This window comes from Hyperolius riggenbachi, chromosome 3 (assembly GCF_040937935.1).
Source record: "Hyperolius riggenbachi isolate aHypRig1 chromosome 3, aHypRig1.pri, whole genome shotgun sequence".
Classification (NCBI taxonomy): Eukaryota; Metazoa; Chordata; class Amphibia; order Anura; family Hyperoliidae; genus Hyperolius; species Hyperolius riggenbachi.
The window spans coordinates 34,083,638-34,109,197 of record NC_090648.1 but is presented as its reverse complement, the minus strand read 5'-3'; the positions used below and the strand labels follow the sequence as shown (position 1 = coordinate 34,109,197).

At 46.3% G+C, this 25,560-nt stretch overlaps 2 protein-coding genes and 1 long non-coding RNA gene across 9 annotated transcripts in view; 1 reads left to right on the top strand and 2 right to left on the bottom strand.

Annotated features, from left to right (window-relative positions):
• LOC137562015 (uncharacterized) overlaps positions 1-7,745 on the bottom strand; it is a 109,940-nt gene extending 102,195 nt beyond the window's left edge. Inside the window, exon 1 of the mRNA XM_068273358.1 lies at positions 6,929-7,745. Coding sequence (XP_068129459.1) covers positions 6,929-7,096 — 168 coding nt within the window. The 5' untranslated portion in view covers positions 7,097-7,745. The remainder of the gene's footprint in view (positions 1-6,928) is intronic.
• An 83-nt stretch (positions 7,746-7,828) lies between these two features.
• Positions 7,829-25,560, top strand: part of LOC137562541 (uncharacterized) — a 46,287-nt gene continuing 28,555 nt past the window's right edge. Inside the window, exon 1 of the long non-coding RNA XR_011030135.1 lies at positions 7,829-7,917. This is a non-coding gene — a long non-coding RNA (uncharacterized lncRNA). The remainder of the gene's footprint in view (positions 7,918-25,560) is intronic.
• LOC137562538 (uncharacterized) overlaps positions 13,873-25,560 on the bottom strand; it is a 28,719-nt gene continuing 17,031 nt past the window's right edge. For 4 of the 7 annotated variants that reach the window (XM_068273971.1, XM_068273970.1, XM_068273972.1 and 1 more), the window contains exon 8: positions 17,143-17,752. In XM_068273971.1, coding sequence (XP_068130072.1) covers positions 17,664-17,752 — 89 coding nt within the window. In that variant the 3' untranslated portion in view covers positions 17,143-17,663. Of the gene's footprint in view, positions 13,975-14,464; positions 14,820-17,142; positions 17,753-25,560 lie in introns of those variants that run through there. The other 3 variants (XR_011030132.1, XR_011030130.1, XR_011030131.1) reach the window with 3 other exon arrangements.

The following is a 25,560-nucleotide window of genomic DNA, read 5'->3' as shown; positions in this document are numbered from 1 at the left end:
GACCCAAAACACACAGCAAAAGTGGTGAAGAAATTGTTAGCTGACAACAACATTAATGTTTTGGAGTGCCCCAGCCAGAGTCCTGACTTCAATCCAATTGAGAATCTGTAGAGGGAGCTAAAGATCAGAGTGATGGCAAGAAGACCCTCCAACCTGAAAGATTTGGAGCTCATTGCTAAATATGAATGGGCAAAAATACCCGTGGAGACATGCAAAAAGCTGGTCTGTAATTATAGGAAGCGTTGATTGTGGGAATAGCCAATGGAGGCTTTTCTATTGATTATCAAGAAGGGTATGAATCATTTTAGACTGGATACTTTTTGTTCAAATGTAAATAAAAGCTGAGAAATGTTTTTTCCACAATAATTACTCTTTGTACATCTTATTATCTTTTAGGAGACACCTATGTCATTTCCCGTCAAAAAAATTACTTGCTGGTTGAATAAAAGTAACTAAGTCAAAATTTGCCAGGGATATGAATAATTATGGGCAGCACTGTATATAATAGATAAATACTTAAAGAGACTCTGAAGCGGACAAAAATTGCTATTTTTACTTGCTAGTTTGCTTCAGAAGTCTCATTAGGTGTAAACCGCCGCATGCCTGCCGCAAAACGAGCGCTTTAGACCCCCCCAAATCCCGGGGCAAACATCTATGACCAACTTGGTCGTGGATTCTGAGAGGCAGAGCTTTCTGCTGTAGCTCTGCCTCTCCTGACATCAATCGCCGTGCGGATCTCCACCTCTCCCCGCCCCTCTCTGTGTAGGAAGAGTGAGAGGGGCGGGGAGAGGCGGAGATCCGCGGCGATTGACATCAGGAGAGGCAGAGCTGTAGCTGAAAGCTCTGCCCCTTCCAGGAAGCGCTGCCCGGATAGCCTCCTGGGGATTTGGGGGGTCTAAAGCCCTTGTTTTTCCGCGGGATGCGGCGGTTTACATCTAATGAGAGGACTGAAGCGAACTAGCAGGTAAAAATAGCAATTTTTGTCCGCTTCAGTCTTTTCAAGAGAAAACAGTTTCAGGCATTTTGCATCTTTACTGACCTCTGACTGAAGCCAATTGTGAAAATACGCTTCCATGCACTCCTGTGTCACCATAGACTAACCTTACTTCTGGGCCTGCGCAGATCACCGCGAGTCACCACGGATCCCGCACAGTAACGTAGTTCTGCGCTAGCGTTAGATTAGGCAATTCCGGCGCAGCGTACCGCAACATTGGAAGTATGAACTCCCCCTAGGTTTACATTAGGCTGCGGTAGCAGTGCATCAATTTGACACAGTGCGGCAGTGTAAAAGGGCCCTCAAGAGATTCACCAAGATTTGCTACTCAATTTACAGAGATTTGGTGCTGTACAGAGAGTCACTGAGATTTGTTGCTGTACAGAGAGTCACTGAGATTTGTTGCTGTACAGAGAGTCACTGAGATTTGTTGCTGTACAGAGAGTCACTAAGATTTGTTGCTGTACAGAGATTTACTGAGATTTGTTGCTGTACAGAGATTTATTGAGATTTGTTGCTGTACAGAGAGTCACTGAGATTTGTTGCTGTACAGAGATTTACTGAGATTTGTTGCTGTACAGAGATTTATTGAGATTTGTTGCTGTACAGAGAGTCACTGAGATTTGTTGCTGTACAGAGATTTACTGAGATTTGTTGAGGTACAGAGAGTCACTGAGATTTGTTTGATTCGACTCACAAAAAAGAAGCGGATCAAATGAACCATTCGCTCATGATCCGGACAACACTAGGAGTACCACCATGAGTCACCACAGTGCAGTGAATATTAATTAGCCATGTGGCTAGTCACTGAGCATGTGCAAACAATCTAACGCAGCTCTATAGGGGTATAACGTACAGCATGCTGCACTTTCATTTAACGTGCAGCGTTATACCCCAACACAACGTGGGCACTGTGAACAGCACATTGATTTTACAGTGCTGTGAGTTAGGCTGCGTTACTGGCTGCTGTAACGTGGGACTTTAACGTCCTAATGTGAAACCAGCCTTAAAGTGGAGCTGAACTCTTGCACAAGACAGAAGGAAAACACAGAGAAAAGCATCCTGTGTGTATTTAGAGAGTTTAGCCTGTCTAACTCCCCCTCATCTGTGACTAATCACCAGTGCCATTGATCTCTCAGCTGTGTCGGCTCTGGAATCTCCTTTGCCAGGGCAGAGCTGTTAATTTGTGAACACAGGATGTTAACCCTATGTCTGCTTCCATGAAAGCAGGAAGTAGACACACTGCAGATTCATTGCAGGATTTGTATCAGCTGTAACAAAGTAATGTTTTCCTGTAAAGGTTATTATGCTGTTGATTATCTTTTAGAGCAGAGAGGAAGTTCTGAGTTCAGGTCCACTTAAGCAGTGATCTGACTTGTAGTTGGACTTGTGCAGGTGAGACCAGCGTCTCAGTACAATCTGATCTGCTGTCTGTCTTTGTTTGGCAAACACAACCTCGTTAGTGTAAACAGGTCATATGATTTACTTGTAACACAAGTCTCCATTGACTCCAGCAAGAGTTTATAGTGTAAATATTGCAGCAGTTGCATGTCATAGTCACTCCCTGGAAGTATGCAATGACTGTCCCCCGCATCACCCAGTCCCATGCACGCCTCCAGGACTTCTCAAGAGCTGCTCCAACACTATGGAACTCCCTACCTCCACCCATTAGGGCAGCCCCCTCCTTCAACACCTTCAAGAAGGCCCTCAAAACTCACCTTTTCACTCTGGCTTACTACCCCTCACAAGTGCTCTAAATCCACAGCTGAACTCGGGTCCCCTACCTTTCGTGTCCCTACCTCTCCCTCTAGATTGTAAGCCTTTGGGCAGGGTCCTCCTCCTTTTGTGTCCTACCTGATCTTGCACCTCCATTACTGTGAACCCATGCTATGCATCTGAGTGAACCTAACTTGCCTAATCTCCATGCTCCATCCAGTGACTGACTAAGCATTACCTTGTACTCATACTGTGCTGCATGATCTGGTCTTTCTTGTATTCAGATATTGTCACTTTGCTATATGTCACCCCTAAATATTGTCTGTAACTAAAACTAATGTCCAGCGCTGCGTAATATGTTGGCGCTTTATAAATACAATAAATAATAATAATAATATCAGCGGGATTCCATTGTTTCCATAATGCCAGACTTGATTTAAACAACTCTTTATTGAGCACAACCCTGGCCAGAGCAGGATCATCCACCAGGCAACCTAAGCAGTTGCCTGGGGCCTAGTAGGTGTCAACTGGGCCCACCAGCCACGTTCTCTGATCTCTCTATATTTAAAAGACAACTTAAGTAATAAATATAGAGAGGCTGCCATATGTATTACCTTTTATACAATACCGGTTGCCTGGCTTTCCTGCTGGTCTATTATGCTGCAGTAGTGTCTGAATAACACCAGTAACAAGCATGCAGCTAGTCTTGTCAGATCTGACAATAATGTCAGAAACACCTGATCTGCATGCTTGTTCAGAGTCTATGGCTAAAAGTATTAGAGGGAGAGGATCAGCAGGACAGCCAGGGAACTGATATTGCTTAAAAGGAAATAAATATGGCAGCATTCATATTACACTGGCTTCAGTTGCCCTTTAAGTTTACCAAAAAGACCACAAGAGGGCCCCAAATCTACTACGTTGCCTAGAGCCCCATTACATCTTAAAGGGAACCTTAACTGAGAGGGATGTGGATGTTTCCCTTTTAAACAATACCTGACAATCCTGCTGATCTCTTTGGCTGCAGTAGTGGCTGAATCACAGACCTGAAACAAGCATGCAGCTAATCCAGTCTGACTTTAGTCAGAGCACCTGATCTGCATGCTGGTTCAGGGGCTGTGGCTAAAAGTATTAGAGACACAGGATCAGCAGGAGAGTCAGGCAACTGGTATTATTGTAAAAGGAAAAATCCATATCCTTCTCAGTTTACTTTAGGTACTCTTTAAAGGACAAATGAAGCAAGAGGGATATGGTGGCTGCCATATTTATTTACTTTTAAGCAATGCCAAGTGCCTGACTATCCTGCACAGTGGCTGGATAGTGTACTGGTTCTGACATAGAAGACCTGTTCAATCTTGGCTCTTCCTATTCAGTAAGCTGCACCTATTTCAGTATGGAGTTCTTTGGGCAAGATTCCTGACCACTGCTACTGCCTGCTGAGTGCACTCTAGTGGCTGCCTCACAAGCGCTTTGAGTCCACCAGGAGAAAAGTGCTATACAATAAAAAAAAAAAATAATTATTATTATCCTGCTGATCCTCTGCCTTTAAAGGGGAACTGAAGAGAGAGGTGTATGGAGGCTGTCATGTTTATTTCCTTTTAGACAATACCAGTTGCCTGGCAGCCCTGCTGATCCTCTGCCTCTAATACTATTAGCCATTGCCCCTGAACAAGCATGCAGCAGATCCGGTGTTTCAGTGGTTCAGACTTATAAGTCTGATCTGACAAGACTAGCTGCATGCTTGTTTCTGGTTTTAATCAGATACTACTGCAGAGAAATAGACCAGCAGGGCTGCCAGGCAACTGGTATTGATTAAAAGGAAATAAACATGACAGCCTCCATATACCTCTCTCTTCAGTTCCCCTTTAATACTTTTAGCCTAAAGCTGAGTACACACGTACGATAACGATCATTCGAAAACGAACGATAGCGACAATCGGACCGATAATCGTGCATTCCAAATTTTCCAACGATCGTTTTTTTGGACGATACTGACCGTTATCGTTCAATCCGACCGATCCAACCCGGCGGATTTTTTCGAAAGATAATCGTTCAATCGTTGCAGTTTGTACAAAGATCGCCCGATAATGATTATCTGTGGAGTAGTACGCATGTTCTTATTGCCTGTCATAACGTCACTTCCATTTGCGCACGCATTTTTTTTATCGTTCGTCGTTCAGTACTTTATACTTATATCGTTCACGTGTGTACACAATCTTTCATTACGAACGATCTTTTCGGTCTAATTTGAATATCGTGTAAACGTCATGAATCGTTTGTAACGAACGATCTTTATCGGACGTGTATACGAACCTGTAGACACTGAACAAGCATGCAGCAGATCAGGTATTCCTGACAATATTGTCAGATGGGCAGCACGGTGGAGTGGTAGTTAGCTCTCTTGCCTTGCAGTTCTGGGTCCCTGGTTTGAATCCCAGCCAAGGCAACATCTGCACGGAGTTTGTATGTTCTCCCCATGCCTGTGTGGGTTTCCTCCAGGCATTCTGGTTACTTAACATACAGATAAGTTAATTGGCGCCCTCCTAAATTGGCCATCTTCTGCAGCAGTTTGCAGAGTACATAGCCATGTCACTGACTGTCCTCAAAAGGAGCTCACAATCTAGTCCTCTCATAGTCTAATGTCCTACCATATTATTGTTATTATGTATTTATATAGCTCTGACATCTTCTGCAGCACATTACAGAGTACATAGTCATGTCACTGACTGTCCTCAGAGGAGCTCACAATCTACTACTACCATAGTCATGGTCTAATGTCACTACCATATTATTACTATGTATTTATATAGCACTGACATCTTCTGCAGCACTTTACAGAATACATAGTCATGACACTGACTGTCCTCAGAGGGGCTCACAGTCTAATCCCACCATAGTCATATTTCCTACCATATTATTATGTATGTATATAGCCCTGACATCTTCTGCAGCACTTTACATAGTACATAGTCATGTCACTGACTGTCCTTAGAGGGGCTCACAATCAAATCCTCCCATAGTCATAGTCTAATGTCACTACCATATAATTATTATGTATTTATACAGCACTGACATCTTCTGCAGCACTTTACAGAGTACATAGTCATGTCACTCACTGTCCTCAGAGGAGCTCACAATCTAATCCCTACCATAGTCATAGTCTAATGTCCTACCGTATTATTATTATGTATTTATATAGCACTGACATCTTCTGCAGCACATTACAGAGTACATAGTCATGTCAGTGACTGTCCTCAGAGAAACTCACAATCTAATCCCACCATAGTCATAGTCTAATGTCCTACCATGTTATTATTATGTATTTATATAGCACAGACATCTTCCATAGCGCTGTACAGAGTATATTGTCTTATCACTAACAGTCCCTCAGAGGAGCTCACAATCTAATCCTACCATAGTCATATGTCTATGTATGTATCGTGTAGTGTATGTATCGTAGTCTAGCGCCAATTTAGGGGGAAGTTAATTATAGTATCTGTATATTTTTGGCGTGTGGGATCAATCCTACCACTTCTATGTAATATGAGGAACTACCTAAATGAAGCAAAGCTTATTCACTTAGTTTACCCTTATACTACATAGATTAGGTAAGATTGTATCGTTGGTGTCCCCCCCTTTAGGGGCAACTTAGGGGATATTAAAGGACACCTGCAGTGAGAGGTATACGGAGGCTTCCATATTTATTTCCTATTAAACAATACCAGTTGCCTGGCAGCCCTGCTGATCTTTCATGCATTAGTAGTCTCTGAAACAAGCATGCTGCACATGCATGCAGACTGATGTCAAACATCTGATCTGCTGCATGCTTGTTCAGGGTCTATGCCTGAAAGTATTAGGGGCAGATGATCAGCAAGACTGCCAGGCAATGTGCATTATTTAAAAGCAACTTGCCTGGCTGTCCTACTGACCCTCTGCCTCTAATATTTTGAGCCATAAACCCTGAACAAGCATGCAGCAGATCAGATGTCTATGACAAATCTGACAAGATTAGCTGTATGCTTGTTTCAGGTGTGTGATTTAAACCTAAATGACCAGAAAGATCAGCAGCACTGCCAGGTAACTGGGATTGTTTAAAAGAAATAAATATGGCAGCTTCCATAAGTCTCACACCTTGGGTTTCTTTTATGATGTATGTCTATCTTGTACATTTTCTGAATTACATGTATAGTATGTTCGTGCCTCCCAGGCCCATTTCCTTACCTGCTGTTGTTGCGGCCGTCTTTGGCACAGATTCTGGCCCCAGGCTGTGGTAGTCAGTAGCAGATTCAGAGAAGCCAGGAAGAGTGCGGCACCTCCTAGCGCCAACGCCAAGAATAACAGCGGGAGCAAAGCTCGTCGGCCTGCCCCCTTCTTAGTCCAACGAGACATTGAGGTCACTCAGTCCCCCTATATTCCTACATCCTTAATGCTAACTCGCCCGCCAGTCAGCCTAACCTCCCAAAAAGTTGGAAAAAAAGTTTCTTTGGCAATTTCCCAGGATCCTCTGCTGCGCTCTCCCATGGAATGAATGAAATTTTCAGGATTCGAGGAACTTTAAACCCCCCTCTCACGCAGGCGGTCTTCAGTATCGTGGAATTCACTGCGGACACAACAGGCGGCGTCGGTGCCAAGAGGGAACGTTTCCTAGAGCAGCCGGTAACGCCAGGCCGCCCTGAGCCAAAGTGCGGCCATCTTGTTCCTGACTCCTCTGGGAGACAGAAAGGTGTGAGGGCAAGTGTAGCTCTGAGGCCCAGTCTGCAGTTGAATTAACTGTGCAGGGTTGGCGGAGGGGGGCCCCCAGGAGTTAGCGGGTGAAATTCAGTCAGGAAGGTAGGTGACGGAGACAGTGACAGCGACGCGGAGCAGCGTGCAGCAGAGAGGAGTTAGGTAGAGGAAACAGGAGGAAAGGCTTGTTCACAGCTGCTTGGATATCAGCATGAGTGTTTTTCTTGTTTCTGGAAAAGTTCCAGAGAGAGAAGAAGAAAAAAAAAGTGACAGGAAACAGAGAGGAGGGGAGGGGGGAGAAGGAAAAAATAGAAGGTGTTGGGAGGAGAGAGGAGGGCGGAAGAGAGAAAACAAGAGGAGAGAGAGAGGGGGGGACATTGCTGTGCTGACACAGGAGGGGCCATGAGGCTGTCAGGAGGAGAGGAGAAGCAAAGGCCAAACTATACAGGACAGTTATGTGCAATTATCAGTCACCAATGAGGAATGTAAGTGCTCAGGGCATGTTAATGAGTATAGTAGGATCCTCGCATGTCATTCCTGCCACTGTGCTGTATCGTTACTGCAAAAAAAGAGTTATCACATTACATAACCGCAGCAATGCCGCGCTGACACAGCTACAATCCTCTAACGTGAGAGCCAGAGCCAGGTCATCCACACAGGCAATTCTAGGCAGTTAAAATTCACATACAATTGTGTGCTAAGCACACTGTAACACTAATGAAAAAGTTCAAAAACCTGTAATTGCAAAAGTATAAATCCATTTTTTACTAAATAATCTATAAAAGACAATGCGGTGTGTGCCCCACATGCCCTCACATGCAAAGCCTTAACGCTCGAGTTTGCATATGCAAAGCCTTAACGCTTGAGTTAGCACATGCAAAGCCTTAACGCTCGAGTTAGCACATGCAAAGCCTTTACACTCGAGTTAGCACATGCAAAGCCTTAATGCTCGAATTAGCACATGCAAAACCTTAACGCTCGAGTTAGCACATGCAAAGCCTTAACGCTCGAGTTAGCACATGCAAAGCCTTTACGCTCGAGTTTGCACATGCAAAGCCTTAACGCTCGAGTTAGCACATGCAAAGCCTTAACGCTCGAGTTAGCACATGCAAAGCCTTAATGCTCGAGTTAGCACATGCAAAGCCTTAACGCTCGAGTTTGCACATGCAAAGCCTTTACGCTCGAGTTTGCACATGCAAAGCCTTAACGCTCGAATTTGCACATGCAAAGCCTTAACACTCGAGTTAGCACATGCAAAGCCTATACACTCGAGTTAGCACATGCAAAGCCTATACACTCGAGTTAGCACATGCAAAGCCTTTACGCTCGAGTTAACACATGCAAAGCCTTAACGCTCGAGTTAGCACATGCAAAGCCTTTACGCTCGAGTTAGCACATGCAAAGCCTTTACGCTCGAGTTAGCACATGCAAAGCCTTTACACTCGAGTTTGCACATGCAAAGCCTTTACGCTCGAGTTTGCACATGCAAAGCCTTTACGCTCGAGTTTGCACATGCAAAGCCTTTACGCTCGAGTTTGCACATGCAAAGCCTTTATGCTCGAGTTAGCACATGCAAAGCCTTTACGCTCGAGTTTGCACATGCAAAGCCTTTATGCTCGAGTTTCCCCATGCAAAGCCTTTACGCTCGAGTTTGCACATGCAAAGCCTTTACGCTCGAGTTTGCATATGCAAAGCCTTAACGCTCGAGTTTGCACATGGAAAGCCTTAACGCTCGAGTTAACACATGCAAAGCCTTAACGCTCGAGTTAGCACATGCAAAGCCTTAACGCTCGAGTTAGCACATGCAAAGCCTTTACACTCGAGTTAGCACATGCAAAGCCTTAATGCTCGAGTTAGCACATGCAAAGCCTTAACGCTCGAGTTAGCACATGCAAAGCCTTTACGCTCGAGTTAGCACATGCAAAGCCTATACACTCGAGTTAGCACATGCAAAGCCTTAATGCTCGAGTTAGCACATGCAAAGCCTTAACGCTCGAGTTAGCACATGCAAAGCCTTAACGCTCGAGTTAGCACATGCAAAGCCTTTACATGTGATAACTGAGTTATCACGCTTTATTGAGCCCTTTGTGCGCTTTAGTAAATCAAGCCCTAGATAGATAGACAATGGGCTTGATTCACCAAAGCGTGATAAGTCAGTTATCACATGTAAAGGCTTTGCACGTGCTAACTCGAGTGTAAAGGCTTTACACGTGCTAACTAGGGTGCTAAGTAGTTTGTACAGGCTAACTAGGGTGCTAAGTAGTTTGCATGTGCTAACTAGGGTGCTAAGTAGTTTGCACAGGCTAACTAGGGTGCTAAGTAGTTTGCACAGGCTAACTAGGGTACTAAGTAGTTTGCACGTGCTAACTAGGGTGCTAAGTAGTTTGCACGTGTTAACTAGGGTGCTAAGTAGTTTGCACGTGCTAACTAGGGTGCTAAGTAGTTTGCACAGGCTAACTAGGGTGCTAAGTAGTTTGCACGTGCTAACTAGGGTGCTAAGTAGATTGCACAGGCTAACTAGGGTGCTAAGTAGTTTGCACAGGCTAACTAGGGTGCTAAGTAGTTTGCACGTGCTAACTAGGGTGCTAAGTGGTTTGCACAGGCTAACTAGGGTGCTAAGTAGTTTGCACAGGCTAACTAGGGTGCCAAGTAGTTTGCACAGGCTAACTAGGGTACTAAGTAGTTTGCACGTGCTAACTAGGGTGCTAAGTGGTTTGCACAGGCTAACTAGGGTGCTAAGTAGTTTGCATGTGCTAACTAGGGTGCTAAGTAGTTTGCACAGGCTAACTAGGGTGCTAAGTAGTTTGCACAGGCTAACTAGGGTGCTAAGTAGTTTGCACGTGCTAACTAGGGTGCTAAGTGGTTTGCACAGGCTAACTAGGGTGCTAAGTAGTTTGCACAGGCTAACTAGGGTGCTAAGTAGTTTGCACAGGCTAACTAGGGTGCCAAGTAGTTTGCACAGGCTAACTAGGGTACTAAGTAGTTTGCACGTGCTAACTAGGGTGCTAAGTAGTTTGCACAGGCTAACTAGGGTGCTAAGTAATTTGCACAGGCTAACCAGGGTGCTAAGTAGTTTGCACAGGCTAACTAGGGTGCTAAGTAGTTTGCACAGGCTAACTAGGGTGCTAAGTAGTTTGCACGTGCAAAGTGACTTTTCACTGCCGTGCTAACATTTAGCAGCCTTTAATGAATCGAGCCCATTGAGTTTAAACAAGTCACTGTGGATTTTTAAAGAATAATTTTAATTATAAATGTGCAACTATTATACCAAATCCTAAAAAAAAATCAAAACTGACATGTCTTAGGCTAGGGTCACACTCACAACGCGAAAACACACATAATGCTTCCCAATGCACAATCGCAATGCACTGTGAGCAATGTGCGGTTTTTCTGCAGCAGGCGAAAAAATGCAGACACTTTTTATCACATTTTGGCTATCATTCATATAAGCAGTGCGGTAAAAAAAATCTGTGCGGGAAAATACCGCATTCGGTATTTTAGACTTCTGTGTGCTCATTCATAAAAATTTTTACAGTTGCGATAGCAGTGCGGTATTTTCCTGAACTAGACTGGCTCTACAAGAAGCTGCCGAGTTGATACATTTTCTCCTCCGGAGACAGCGTTACTATAGAAGAGGCAGCCCCAGCATCCCTTTACATGTGCATTTTTTTTAAAACTGCCTCTCTCTGCCCTGAATCTGTCCTGAATCTGTCTAGGTACACACCATACAATTTTCTGTTAGATTTTCTCTTAGATTTACCTGCCAGATAGCTTTTTTCCATGTTGTAGGTAAATCTAACAGAAGAATCTAACAGAAAATTGTATGGTGTGTACCTAGCTTAGTCTTTCTAAACAGTCTATTTAATTGCCACAACTTAGAAGAAGTTCCAGAAATGTTACACATGAAGGGTTTCTGATGTAAAATATATCTAAAAACAGGTACCCAAGAGGTTAAAAAACACAGCCTGGGTATTCCGGGATGCCTTGTTTGTTCTGCTCTCACTGCTGCTGCTGCCTGGGAGGTCTGTCTCCATTAACGTAGCTGTTATCCGCATGCTTATCGGCTCTGCCAAGGAAGCGGTATTCTCCGTGCTGACACAGCTCGCTCTAATCTTTATGAATTGACATATGGTGACATGTGTTAACATAATCACCGAACAAGGCGGTAATTTCCCACACTGCTCGGTAATTGTAGCTTTTCATGCGGAAACAGCTTTTATGAATAGACATTTTGCTATGTGCTCGGTAAGTTCAGCTGTTTTCAGCATTTCCACATGCGGGAATGCTTTATGAATGATAGCCAATGCGTGTGATTCCCCTTTGCTGACAGTGATGCAGTATTATGCACATTTTGTATGCAAATATATGCAGCTTGAAAATGGACCAATCAGCAGGATTTGATTGATTCATGTTCAAGCTGTATACAAACTTTGCATAATACTGCATCAACTCAAAATGATTTGCATCTCACTGACTATCTCTAACCCTAACCTTAATCATGACATCACTGGTCGTGAAAATCTTAGAAAAATTGACAATGGCTTATCTGAAATCCATCACAGATCCCCTGCTGGACTCTCTGCAATTTGCCAACAGGCCTATTAGTCTGCAGATGATGCTGTCAACACATGTCTGCATTATATACTAGAAGAGTGGTTCTAAACCTGGGGTCTGCGGACCCCTGGAGGTACATTGGCACCTGTCAGAGGGTCCCCCCAGGGGCAGCAGACAAAATGGTTGATCTCGCAGCCAGTTTTTTAGGTGAGGTATCCAGCATGGCTGTGGGTGTCTCAGCAACACTCCGGCAGAAGAGCTCTGGGAATATGGTGTCCCAATCCCAGCACTGGAGTCTATTTCTGTCTCCAGTGCTGGGCTTCGGCCACCATTTCCCTGCAGTCCTGCTCTGGCTGTTGACATTGCGCGGAAGATTTGCAACCGGAGGAAAGTATATTATTTTTGTTTTCAGGTACTGCCACTGGCACCAGGGATATTGGGGAGCATTAACTGGGGGGAAAGAGAAACATGTTTTAAGGGGAACTCTAACTCATGTTTTATGGGGGAAATGCTGCTTTACGTGTTTTTATAGGGGGAAAATGTTGCCTATTTATGTGTATTTCAGGGGAAACGCTGCTACTATGCATGTGTTTTTTTTTGGGGGGGGGGGGAGTAACTGCCACATTATGTGTATTTTGTGGTAACTGATGCCACATTATTACGCTGCCTTCCATTTTAAAACATTTACAGCACAAAATATATACATGCAATTTTAGGCCTGGGGCACAACAAAACCCGCTAGCAGATCCGCAAAATGCTAGCAGATTTTAAACCGCTTTTAAAAAAAAAAATTTATGAGGCGTTTTGCTAGCGTTTTGCGGATTGCTGCTGCAGATTTCAGTGTACCATATTTCATATATTGTTACTGTAAAGCTGTTACTGAACAGCTTCTGTAACAAAAACGCCCGCAAAACCGCTCTGAACTGCTGTTTTTCAGAGCGGTTTGCGTTTTTCCTATACTTAACATTGAGGCAGAAACGCCTCCGCAATCCAAAAAATGCCTCACCCCGGGAGTATGCGTTTCAGCAAAACGCCTCCCGCTCTGGTGTGAACCACCCCATTGAGATACATTAACCAAGCGTATCCGCAGCCGCAAGCGGCTGTCAAAACGCCAGAAAACCCGCTCGGTGTGCACCAGCCCTCAAAGCTACTTTAGCTTTATTGATGTTCATGGAAAATATAAAATTGCAAAATTTTGCCTACAAACGTATATGAAATTCGCAAAAATGCACACGAATATCCATTCAAAAAAAGAATACAAAAGGCACAAACGCAGAATTATGCATGTGGAAAATCACATGCTTTTTCCATAAGGACAAGAGTGTGGGGCCCCTAAACCCAATCAGAGATGGACATTTGAGCCCCAGCATTACACAAACACCTCACCACATAAACAACAACTCGTAAACATTTTGTTGACTACATATGACCCCGCCCGCGTCATAACTCATTCTGCAGAAGTGATAAGCTCTCCTTATTAGGACATGCTTCGGTCTGGCTGAGTGATGACTGGAGACTGGTTCTCTTTAAGGAGTGGGCATATTCCTGGACCTACATGTGTATACTTGGAAAGAGGAATATGTGGTGTGTTTCGAAACATTCGCCTGTGCTGATGTCCCATCACATGTCTATTAGAGAACATGTTTTTGCAGAGCTTGCACTGAGACTATCTAACTTTAAAGGGTCAGCCCGCCCACATTTTGCTGCTAATTTACGGTCTTTGCTGGCTTTTTAAACATGAAATCTGTGCAAAAATGATGACGTTGCTTTTCAAATGCAGCTGACGTCTGTTTTCTTAAATGACAATAAGGATAACTGCCGTCTCGCATGACAGAAGGTAGCGCTGGAATCACACATCAGTCCTGCTCCTGTCACTTCGAAGACCGCTCTTGTTTGCAAGGATGTTAAGCACTTGACATCTGGTCTTGGGCACGCCTCTTGTAGGCTTATGAAGCTAATGATGTCACCACATGACTCCTCCCCTGGACCTGTTGGAAAATTGGTTAGACTCTTGCTTGGGTTATTTATTGCCTGGCAGAATATCCTTTGGTTACATATGAGTGCCGGCCGCACCTGCGCAATAACACAGAGCCGCTAATGCGTGACTTTTTCCTCTGTGTTGTTTCGCAGTGCGTCCGCCCTCGTACACAGATGGTAATGCCGCCGCGAACAAGAAAAGGGACCCAGCCAGCAGCGGAGGGGTGGAGGAAGATAAGATTACATTTGTCATTACATTAGTGACAAGATATATATATACATTGTACAGCGCTGCGTAATATGTCGGCGCTATATAAATACTAAATAATAATAATAATAATAATAATTTGTCAGAGATGCCAGGATCTTTACTGCTGGCAGGGTGAATCACTGTGGGATTTTTTTTTTCTACCTCTGCAAAATGAGCAGAAACATCACATGACCTCCCAGAGTGCTCAGGGGCAGAAGGCTGTGAGACATCATAAAACATGAGATAAGGAGTGCATTAAACAGTTTATTAATTTAACAGGCTGGCACCCCTCCGATCTGTACTGAACTCGTCTGCTGGCCTCATTCATCTTTCTTCTCGATCTTCCTCTGCTGCTCCTCTCTGTCAAGCTCTTCATTGGCTGCCAATTACAGAGAGGATCCAGTTGAAACTCTCAGGCCTTGTTCACATTGCATTCCGATCGTGTGGCCGTTAGCGTTGGGCGGCTTTTGACGCATATTTTTTGTTCGATTCCCAGCGCTTGGGTAGGCCATTCGTTTTTGTGCGGTTATGAGTAAGGGTCACACTGTAGTCACTTCCTGTCTGAGTCAGGACTGAGTCAGCCACTTACATACCTGATATTTCACTCTTTCAGGCAGAGAAAGAAAAAAAGGAACACAGCACAGTTATTTGTGTGCTAGGCACTGTACATACACATGTCTATCTCATCATGTCACATGTCAGTTCGGGTATCCTTTAAGAGAAAACAGAGGCATGTTCTGTGCACAATCACATGCCTCTGTGTCTTGCTATTGCCACCTCTAGTCCTCCCCCCCCCCCCCCCCCCCCCCCGGGGTCTGCTGTGTCCCCCCTGTAAAAAGTGCTAGGCTAGCGACAATCAATTGACAGGTTGCAGGTAAATACAAGGCTAGCGACAAGGAGATTGTCGCTAGCCTGGCGCTTTTTATAGGGGGGCACAGCAGACCCTGGGTGGGGGCTAGAGGCAGCAATAAAGAGGCACAGAGGCATGTGATTATGCACAGAACATGCCTCTGTGTCCTCTTAAGATTTAAAATATCCGCCTTGGGTTATGATTAAGTAATTTAGTAACAGTATGCTTTTTTGGGGGGGGCACTGGGGGAAAAAAGGGGCGGGCCAAAGTTGTAAATTTGATTTCTGAAAGGTAAAAATATATTTTTACATGTAAGCATTACTTATTTTAAGTCATTAACTGTGCTCTCATAGGAAATAAAGTAAATAAACTGACTTCAGTTCCACTTTAAAGAGGAACTGTAACATAAAAATATCCCCTGGGGGGTACTCACCTCGGGTGGGGGAAGCCTCCGGATCCTAATGAGGCTTCCCACGCCGTCCTCCATCCGTCAGGGGTCTCGCTGCAGCCCTCCGTGGAGTCCGGGCAGCGGTGACGTCATTATTTACCTTCCTGGCTCCTGCGCAGGCGCTCTGACGGCTGTCGGCTCCGAACTACACGGAAATACCCGATCGCCGTCGGGTCCGCTCTACTGCGCAGGCGCAAGTTTCCTGCGCCTGCGCAGTAGAGCGGACCCGAATGAGATCGGGTATTTCCGTGTAGTTCGGAATGGAAAGCCGCCACAGCGCCCCCGCTGGAGCCAGCAAAGGTAAATATTGAAATGACAGTCGGCACAGTCGCCGGCTGTTCGGAGGGCTGCGGAGAGACCCCCGTGGGACAGAGGACGGCGTGGGAAGCCTCATTAGGATCCGGAGGCTTCCCCCACCCGAGGTGAGTACCCCCCAGGGGATGTTTTGAATGTTACAGAGTCTCTTTAAAGGACAAGTGAAGTGAGAGGTATATGGAGGCCGCCATATTTATTTCCTTTCAAACAATTCCAGTTGCCTGGCTGTCCTGACGATCCTCTGCCTCTAATGCTTTTAGCCATAGACCCTGAACAAGCATGCAGATCGAAGGTTTCTGACTTAAAGTGAAGGTCCAAGCACTTTAAAAATAAGAAATCCACTTACCTGGGGCTTCCTCCAGCCCCTGGCAGCCGTCCTGTGCCCTCGCCGCAGCTCCCGGTCCCCTCCGGTGCAGCTGCCGACCTCACCAGGTCGGCTTCTCCTGCACTCCAGCGTGCGGCTCACTGGTTGCGCTGACGTCATCCGGACTGTACTGCGCCTGCACAGGACGCGCTTGACGCCGGCAAGGCGGAGAAGAATACACGTGGCAGTCCGAACACTAAACTAATGCGCAGTGGGGACCGGAGGACACTCGAGGAGCGGCATGGGCACAGACCGGCTGCAGGGGGCTTGGGGATGCCCTGGGTAAGTGAAACTTTTTTTTTTTTTTTGGCGGGGCTAAGGTTCCCTTTAGGCTTGTTTCACAGTGGGACGTTACAATGGGCTGTTCACAGTGCCCACATTGCGTTACAGTGTAACGCTGCGCCATAATATAACGTACTGCATGCAGTACTTTGTAAGCGGCAGAGCCGCGTTATACTGCTTGCACATGCTCCGTAACGTTGGGGAGGAGCGGAGAGCGGCAGGGCACATGGCTAATTAATATTCACTGCACTCAGTGACGTGCAGTGTTTACTTCCTGGTGCGGCCGCTCTGTGCAGCGATTGGCCGGCGGGACCACGTGATGCCGCATGCGTCCAAGAGTGCGCATCACGGACGCCAGAGTGAGCTGCACAACGCGGCTCACTCTGACGTCCACATTAGAGAGCACCAGGCGTTGCGTTAGGGGCACGTTATGCGACCATAACGTCCCCTAAAACGCAACGTCCTGGTGTGAAACCAGCCTTAAGCATGTGACAATGGCTGAAGCAGTCCGCCCTTCTACACAATCAGTTAGAGAGGGAATAACAACATGCTTGTATTTTAAAACAGTGCTAAAATACATTTTGCTGTTTACAAATATACTTTTTTTTTATCAGAGCCTTATTTAAACTCTCCTTACAGCTATAAAAGTGCAAAGATGCCAACACCCCAATCAGTAAGGATGATAAAGTTTAATCTGCCACAGTACAGAAATAATACTTTAGGTGCCACCAGGACCCCTCCTTCATGGCAGTGCATGGACTTTCTTCAGTCTACAAACATAACACCTTCTTGTAAAACATGCATGAATCGGAAGGATCAGCCCAGTATATAGACTCCTTCCAGGATGTGATGAGAGTCAGGAAAGGAGACAATCTGAACCCAGTGGAGAAAGTCTCCAGTATTTTGGCATTCTGATGTACCTCTAGATGTGAACAGTCCTACCTGCATGAGTGAAACGCTCACTGCAAAACGGAATGGGGATGCCAACATGAAACGCTGAAGCTGCTCCATCCAATGGAAAAATGAACTGTTGCTGTGGCTGCAAGAAGCATCACTGAGCTTGTCTATAACTGTCTGCAGACTGAACTTAAAGGGTTCCTTGCCAGCATGAAATTACAAATTAGTTGTAAGGGATCGCCGATAGAGTTCAGGAGGAGGAAGTGATCTGGTACCACCTGACTGCGGTGGACTTCACAGGAGGTTCTTGATGAGGTTCTGCTCCTTGAGGTCCTGCAGGGTCTGAGCATGGAGCCTTGTGAGGTCCAGTAGTTCTTCTAACACTGTGACAGCAGGAGACAGGACAGAAATAAAACAAATCACCAGGGCTGAGAGAGAATATCTGTATTCAAAAACAACATGTGTAATAATATTCACAGACAAGTAAATGGGGGGGGGGGGGGGGGAGGGGGGGAGGGGGGGGATACCTCCAGCCTCCAGCCTCCTGTAGTTGGCTCCCTCACTGTCTCAATCCAATCCTCTGTGCTCCTGTGAAGTCTGTGATCCAGCGGGCAACTGTGTATGCGCTGTACCGGGCTGTGCACCGCCTCCATTGCGCTTTTGTAGTCAGGAGCATTCTGGGCAAGCCCAGTTGCAGCCTTTACTAACTGTGCATGCAGAGAATGCTACCAGCTATGGAAGCAAGATCGTCTGCCGACAGTAGCACGTGTGTACTCGCTGTCGGCAGACTAATAAGGCTGTTTCTGAACAATCCGCTGAGCGGGAGGGTGTGGCGGACCCGTCGTTGGCAGAAGTATGGCATGTGTATGGGCCCCCAACACCTCAATCTCTAGTTATCTGGCTTGCAGTCACTGCCATGTATCCAGGGCTGGTCCTAGACTTTTTGCTGCCTGAGGCAAACTTGTGAGGATGTGCCCCCCCCCCCCCTTCCCGATTTGGAATGATCGCATAGCATCCGACAATCTACTCTGATTCATTTAATTCACATGAAACACTGCTGCTCTCCTGCATCCCCACTCACTGTCAGACTCCTCACACAGCACAACAAGCTGCTTTACCCCAATGCTGCTCTCCTGCCTCCCCCCTCCTCACTCACTGTCAGACTCCTCACACAGCACAACAAGCTGCTTTACCCCAATGATGACCTCTTCACCTCGTTGACAGTACAAAAATGCTTGCTCCTGTAATCTCTGCACCTGATGCAAATGTTTCACCTTGCTTCATGACAGAACCGGCCCTGTATGTATCCCCTTTTCTTATTTCTCTCTGCTTCAAACACAATAGGGAAATGATAGCTGAGTGAGTTGTGCGCCCCCTCCTACACTCCACTCTGAGGCTGAAGCCTCTCTCACCTCTGCCTCGGCCCGGCCCTGGGACAGAGAGACTGGATTCCCAAAGAGGGACTGTCCCTCCAAAAGAGGAACAGTTGGGAGCTATATATTTTAACAGCGCTTTTGATGCTGTCGCCGGTGGAGCTGACAGAAGAGACGCAACTATTTACCAGAGTATCCGTAATGCAGTTATCAATAGGCTGTTTTTGTTAGGGTCAAATGATGCTAACACATGCCAGGTGTCCGGTTTTAGACCGGACAGTCCGGTTTTTGGCCGCTGTGTCCTGTCCAAAAAGGCATGCTAAACCGGACAATTAAGATGTCCGGTTTTATGCCTTTTGCCACTTTCCGCCACCCGTCCGCCAGCGCTGCGCGACCGCTGATTCGCTGCCTGGCTGTCAGTCAAAGGCACAGCCAGCCAGCTTACGCGGCGTAAGTTACGCCAGCTTAAGTACCGCCCCCGAGCTTCCCGACGTTGCTACGGCAACGCCAACGCTGCGTTGCCAACGCACGCATGACGTGCGTCACTCACGTCATTTGCAATGCGATTCTGCATCTGCGAAGGAAGCAAGGTAAGGTCAGGAGTCTGGAGATATGGTGAGTGAGTGACCCATAATTCTCTGGTTGTATTTCCGCTCTTTGTGTGCATTGGCTCCGCTCTATCTCCCCTCCGTATAGTCCAGGCGTGACTTTCAATCTCATTCAATCTCGCCTGAGCTCGCTGCTTACTATACTTTACACTTGAATTCATACTATTGTACAACGCAATTTATACTGTTATACTGTTATATTTGTTATATTTGCTCAAAATGTGTACATACATGTATGCGCAGATTTATATTTTAACTTTATGCCTATGTATGTCCACTTTATTGTTCTCAATTAAAAATTTTGGTGGGAAAAAAAAAATAAATTTTAAAACTTCCCGCAAGAAATCGACCACTTCACTGTGTAAAAACGCCATAAATGCATTGCATTATTTGCATAGTTTTCCAGTTTTGTAATAGTTTTCTGCTCTGTCTCTTATTATGTGCATTTACTGGTGAAAAGCGGTCTCTTATTATGTGCATTTACTGGTGAAAAGTGGTCTCTTATGTGCATGTACTGGTGAGGACAGTTAGTGACATGGCTATGTACTCTGTAATGTGCTGCAGAAGATGTCAGTGCGATATAAATACTGTAAAAAACATTTTTTAAAAAGCCCATTGCTTAGCCCCACTCTACATAAAAGTGCGCTTCTGACTCTGCCCCTAACTCCACCCCCTGTCCGGTTTTCTCCATCAGCCGACCTGGCAACCCTACTCCCAACTTTTTGAAATGAGAAAGAGGGATGTTTTAAGATACACCTCTAACCACACCCCTGCCACACCCCTAGCTATGCAACATATGTAATTTTAGAATTCAAAGCACACTAGTCCTTTCTACTATCACTACCGTAGTTTTTCTTCATATTAACATTTGAAATTGAGAAATATATCAATTTAAAGGATGGAAATACAATTTGGAGTCAATTTAACACATTTTTTTTGTAGAAAAATGCATACATTTACATAAATCTGTACATTACTCTTGAAAGAGGGACAAATAAGGGAGAAAGGGGGACAGTGGGATTTGGTCTCCAAATAGTGACTGTCCCTCCTAAAACAGGGACAGTAGGGGACTATGGCTTACCTCCTCCGATAATGTTAACCCTTCTTAACATGAATTTCCTAGACCATGATTATCCACCAGGCAACCTAGGCTGCCACTTGGGGGCTAGTAGGTGTCAAGGGGCACACCTGCCAGCTTCTGTGACCTCTCCACACTTCAGCTTACCACAAGGAGGGGGTACCATATCTACTACCTTACCTTGGGCTCCATTACATTTTAATCCATCTCTGATATTTCCCATATTATCCATTCTTTATGCCCACCTCTAGCCTGCCCTACCTTACTGGTAACCCTATTTGATAGGAATCGCACCCTGTTCCCCTTATGCTCAGCAAGCAGAGAGACAAAACACCACCTTGTGTGTCTCTCTCAAGGTTCTTGGCCTACTGGCATGGCAACAAAAACGTTATTGAACAGACAACCAGCTTTACACAGGCAGTGAATAAAATTACTTTTCATGTAAGCACTGCCACCTGTGGACATAAGCGGCATTGCAATATACAGTATAAGAACATTGTACATAATACAGACTTGTATTCTAACTCCTTTCTGGTCCTAAATAACTAAATCTAGCTTTCTTTAATCGTCCTAATCAGCAACTGGAGAGGCCCTGTGTTGAAAATAACTTAATAAATATATAATTGCTTTTTTTTTTTTTTTTTTTTTTTTTTTACAATATCTATTTATAAATGATTTAGTCAGTGATTGACCATTGTGAATTCTTAAGGGGTGCTGCTAAGGTCATTGTGGTTTTAAATAGAGTGACCAGATTTTTGTATGTCCAACCTGGGACGGGGTGGGGGCCGGGGGGGAGGACTGTGGCGAAAAGTGGGGAGGACTGAGGAGCGCGCAGTGACGAAGACTGGGGGGGGGCCTGCAGCGTGCTAAAAATGGGCGTGGCCATGACATTGTATGGGCGGAGCTAACGTAATGATGTAACAGCGAGGCATAAGAAAGCAGTGTTTACGCCATGATGTGGTCAAACGAGACTTTGCATGATGGGTGTGCAGAAACTGTGTAATGCTAATAGTATACCGTAACCACAAAGCAGCAAACATAGCCATCTATGACCATTAAATAATAAATGCAGTAACAGTTACCCCGGATACCAGAAAATTAACGCAATGGGCAACATGTCAGCACAAAATAAACGCAATGCGGGCAAACATTTCACCAGAAAATTAACGCAATGCGGGCAAACATATCACCAGAAAATAAACGCAATGCGGGCAAACATTTCACCAGACAATAAACGCAATGCGGGCAAACATGTCAGTACAAAATAAACGCAATGCGGGCAAACATGTCAGTACAAAATAAACGCAATGCGGGCAAACATGTCAGTACAAAATAAACGCAATGCGGGCAACATGTCAGTACAAAATAAACGCAATGCAGGCAAACATTTCACCAGAAAATTAATGCAATGCGGGCAAACATTTCACCAGAAAATAAACACAATGCGGGCAAACATTTCACCAGAAAATAAACGCAATGCTGGCAAACATTTCACCAGAAAATAAATGCAATGGTAGCACATTTCACCTGGAAAAGAAAGCATTTACTCACCTGGCAGAAGTCTCCGGCCTCTGGCTTGCTACTCCCGGGACTACCTTCCTCCTGCTCGTCTCCCGTGCTGACAGGGCTACGGCAAGATGGCGCCCGAAGCCCTGTACTGGAGACACAAATCGGGCCTGATTCACAAAGCGGTGATAACTCAGTTATCACGCCTAAAAGACTTTAGGCGTGATAACCTTTGCACTAGCAAAGTTATCACCGCTTTGTCCCATAGGGCCTAATGGGAGCTTCGCGCGAAGCGCCGGGTGCTGCGCGCGTGCAAAACTTTGTGCGCGGAAAATTTGCGCGAGTTTCTTCTTATCATGCCTAAACTGAGTTTAGGCGTGATAAAGGGGTTTTCACTCGCGTGCAAACACTTTGCACCGCTTTGTGAATCAGGCCCATAGTCTAGAGTACAGGGCTTCGGCAGCCATCTTGCCGCAGCCCTGCTCTGCCTGCCGGTGTCGGAACAGACACCGGAAGACTAAGGAGGCTGGAGCGGGGCTGCAGGCAATGAACTGGCACGGCGTCTATAGACGCCGCTGCCAGTTCATGAGGATAGAGTGGCCAGAGTCCCGAGGCCGGGGCGTCCTGCTGTTGATGCTGTTGCTGTTGTGCTGTTGTTCATACAATAAAACTGCTTGGAACTTTGAACTGGTGTGCCAGCCGACCTCGAATTGCTTGTATTGGACTGATGCCGCTTCTGCATCAAGGCTGAGCACCCGACTACAGAAACACGGCAAGGTGTGCCTATCCAAAACCTGACATTGCACCCGCTGCTGAAAGCGGGACGTTTCCCGGGACCTCATGCTGCCTGGGACAGCGGACCCTGAATCCGGGACGCGTCCCGGGCAATCCGGGACGTCTGGTCACTCTATTTTAAAGGAAACCAGAGACTGATGCAATTGAAAGATTTATACATACCTGGGTCTTCCTTCAGCCCCATCCGCACGAATCACTCCCACACCGCCGTCTTCTCCCTCTTCTTCATCGGGTCCCGTTAGTTTGGCAGTCGCGGTCAGTCTGACACAAGCTCAGTGCGCTCTCTAAGTCTCTCTTCGATGGAGAATAGTACTGTACAGGCGCAGTTCTATTTTCCGCCAGAGGTAGACAGAGGGAGCACTCTGTGCATGCTCAGACTGGCCGCGACTGGCTAAACTAACTGGACCCGCATTGCAGGAAGTGATGCGGCGAGCGGGGGAACACAACTAAGGAAGTAGGCTTCCAGGCTCGCTGCTATTTCATTAAAATTTAACAAAAATAGCTGGAGGGGTAGCGCAAGCGGGGAGTCCCAGGTGAGGGAGGGGGGCTAACCCCCCCCACCGCTGTGCCCGCTGCTCCCCCTTCCTGGCTGCTACCCGCTCCAGGCTACCTACGGGGGGGGGGGCATCCTCACAGGTTTGCCTCAGGCAGCAAAAAGTCTAGAACCGGCCCTGTGTGTGCTGTTTCAATGCTGCTACACATTTGTTTGTGGTAGTAGATTTTATGCTGTAAATAATCTTTTAGAGCAAAGAAGAAATGCTCAGTTTCAGACCACTCTAAGTAAATCTGTAAGTTTTATAAGGGCAAAAGGCAGATACTTACCTTGGCAGAGAGAGATACTCTAGATCCTCCAGAGGCTCACCTCGTCCTCCTCTAGACCACAGATTGAGGGCTGGGGCCTGCAGCAGGCCACACTCCCATCCATGAACGAGCTTGGCCGCACCTGCGCAGTATGACAGAGCCAAGCTTGTTGGGCTCCATGGTACTGTGTGAGGCGTACCTAACTTGTGCACTGCAGTCACAATAATTCACAGAATGTACCACAGATGCATGCACTCTTGGACAAGCCCTTGTTGAAGAGCTTAGTGCAGTCCCAGCACTGGATCAGTGGAGGCAAGGGGCTTGCGGGAGTCTCTAGAACACGTGTCAAACACAAGGCAGTGGGCTGAATGCGGCCCTCCTTGCCATTTTATGTGGGCCTTGAGAGTTTCCAATGTCTATCATGTAAGCAGCAAAAGAAAGACAGTGCACTGCCTTCCAGTCTAAAGATGCACACCAGTGACAGGGTTTCTGACTGAAACATTGTCAGTTCGAGCCGGGGTGCAGCAATAACCCACGGGACAACCCCCAACTAAATTAGCACGAGCCCCCCTCCTTGGGTCCAAACTCACCCCACCCCCCCTACCCTGGTAAAACACACACACACACACACACCTGCACCCCCACCCACTATCTCCTCACATTGCAGAGTAGCGCAGCAGAGCAGTGTAATGTTTGCCTGCTCCAGCAGGGGGTGTAGTGTCTCTTCTGTTCTTCCTGGCAGAGGATGCTCTATGCTTCCATACCTCCTTCTCCTGATCATGTGACATATCACAGAAGCCAGAGGAGTGCAGCATAGAGCGTGCTTCTGTCAGGAAGACCAGAGGAGACCCGAAGCAGTTCTAGGGCATGAAAATAGTAAACTGCTTCACTGCGCTACTCTGCAGAAGGGGGAGGAGCAGGTCATTTCACAGTCACTATAGTTACACCACTTAGTTTGAAACTGTTCAATAAATGGTAAATTGTAATAAACAATTTGGCCTGCAACTTAGACTATATTTTGGATTTTGGCCCCTTACATGATTGAGTTTGACACCCCTTGCTCTAGATCAGCGGTGTCCAACTGGCAGCCCGCCAGGCCTCCTGTTGTGGCCTGGCAGCCGCAGGCTCTTTCCCGAGCTCCAGAAAGGCATAGCGGCAGCAGAGCGAAGCGATCTTAGCGGGTCTAGTTAAAAATGGCGCCAGACATCGTTTTTATAAAAATGGCGCCTCATAGGAAATCATTGTAGAATGTTTTTTATCGTTTCTGACTGTTAAAAAATGGCGCCGTTGTCCTAAACGATATTTTTCGTTTATGTTTTTGCTTTTTGCATCTCACTAATGCCCTTCCCTCCCTCCCTGCAGAGTGCGAGCGGTGCGTTAGATATGAGAAGACTCACCGGGATCCGTCATGCCAGCGATGACAGCTTCTCTCCCTGCAGCGCTCCCAGCGTCATCTCCTAGGTAACAGCGTGTCTCCTCACTGTGACACGCCTGCACGTACTGGCGGCGGCGCGTCACAGTAAGGAGACACGCTGTTACCTAGTAGATGATGCTCGGCGCGCTGCGGGAGAGAAGCGGACATTGCAGACATGTCAAGTCCCGTTGAGTCTTCTCATACTAACGTTCCTCTCGCACTCTGCAGGGAGGGAGGCAGGCTACATGTCGCCGCTGATCTGAGGTCTCCTATTATGGTACCCAGCCTGCACTAGCCACCCAGCCTGCACCTAAAACGAAAAAAAAAACATAAAACGATATTTTTCGTTTAGAAGACATTTTCGTTCACTGTCTGGCGCCATTATTTGGCCGGCGCCATTTTTAACGGACCCGATCTAAGCCCACAGATGGCGTCATAGCACTCAGGGCTCCGGCCCTTCTCCACTTTTTTTTGGCTATCTCTCTTCTGCTATCCCTCCTCCACTCCAGTGGAGAGCGGTGCACATCATTTTTGGCTGTACGGTGGCCGCCCATGTGGTCGGGGCTGCGGGACAGTGTGTTCCACCGTGACTCAAGGGGACACCGGGGCAGCACCT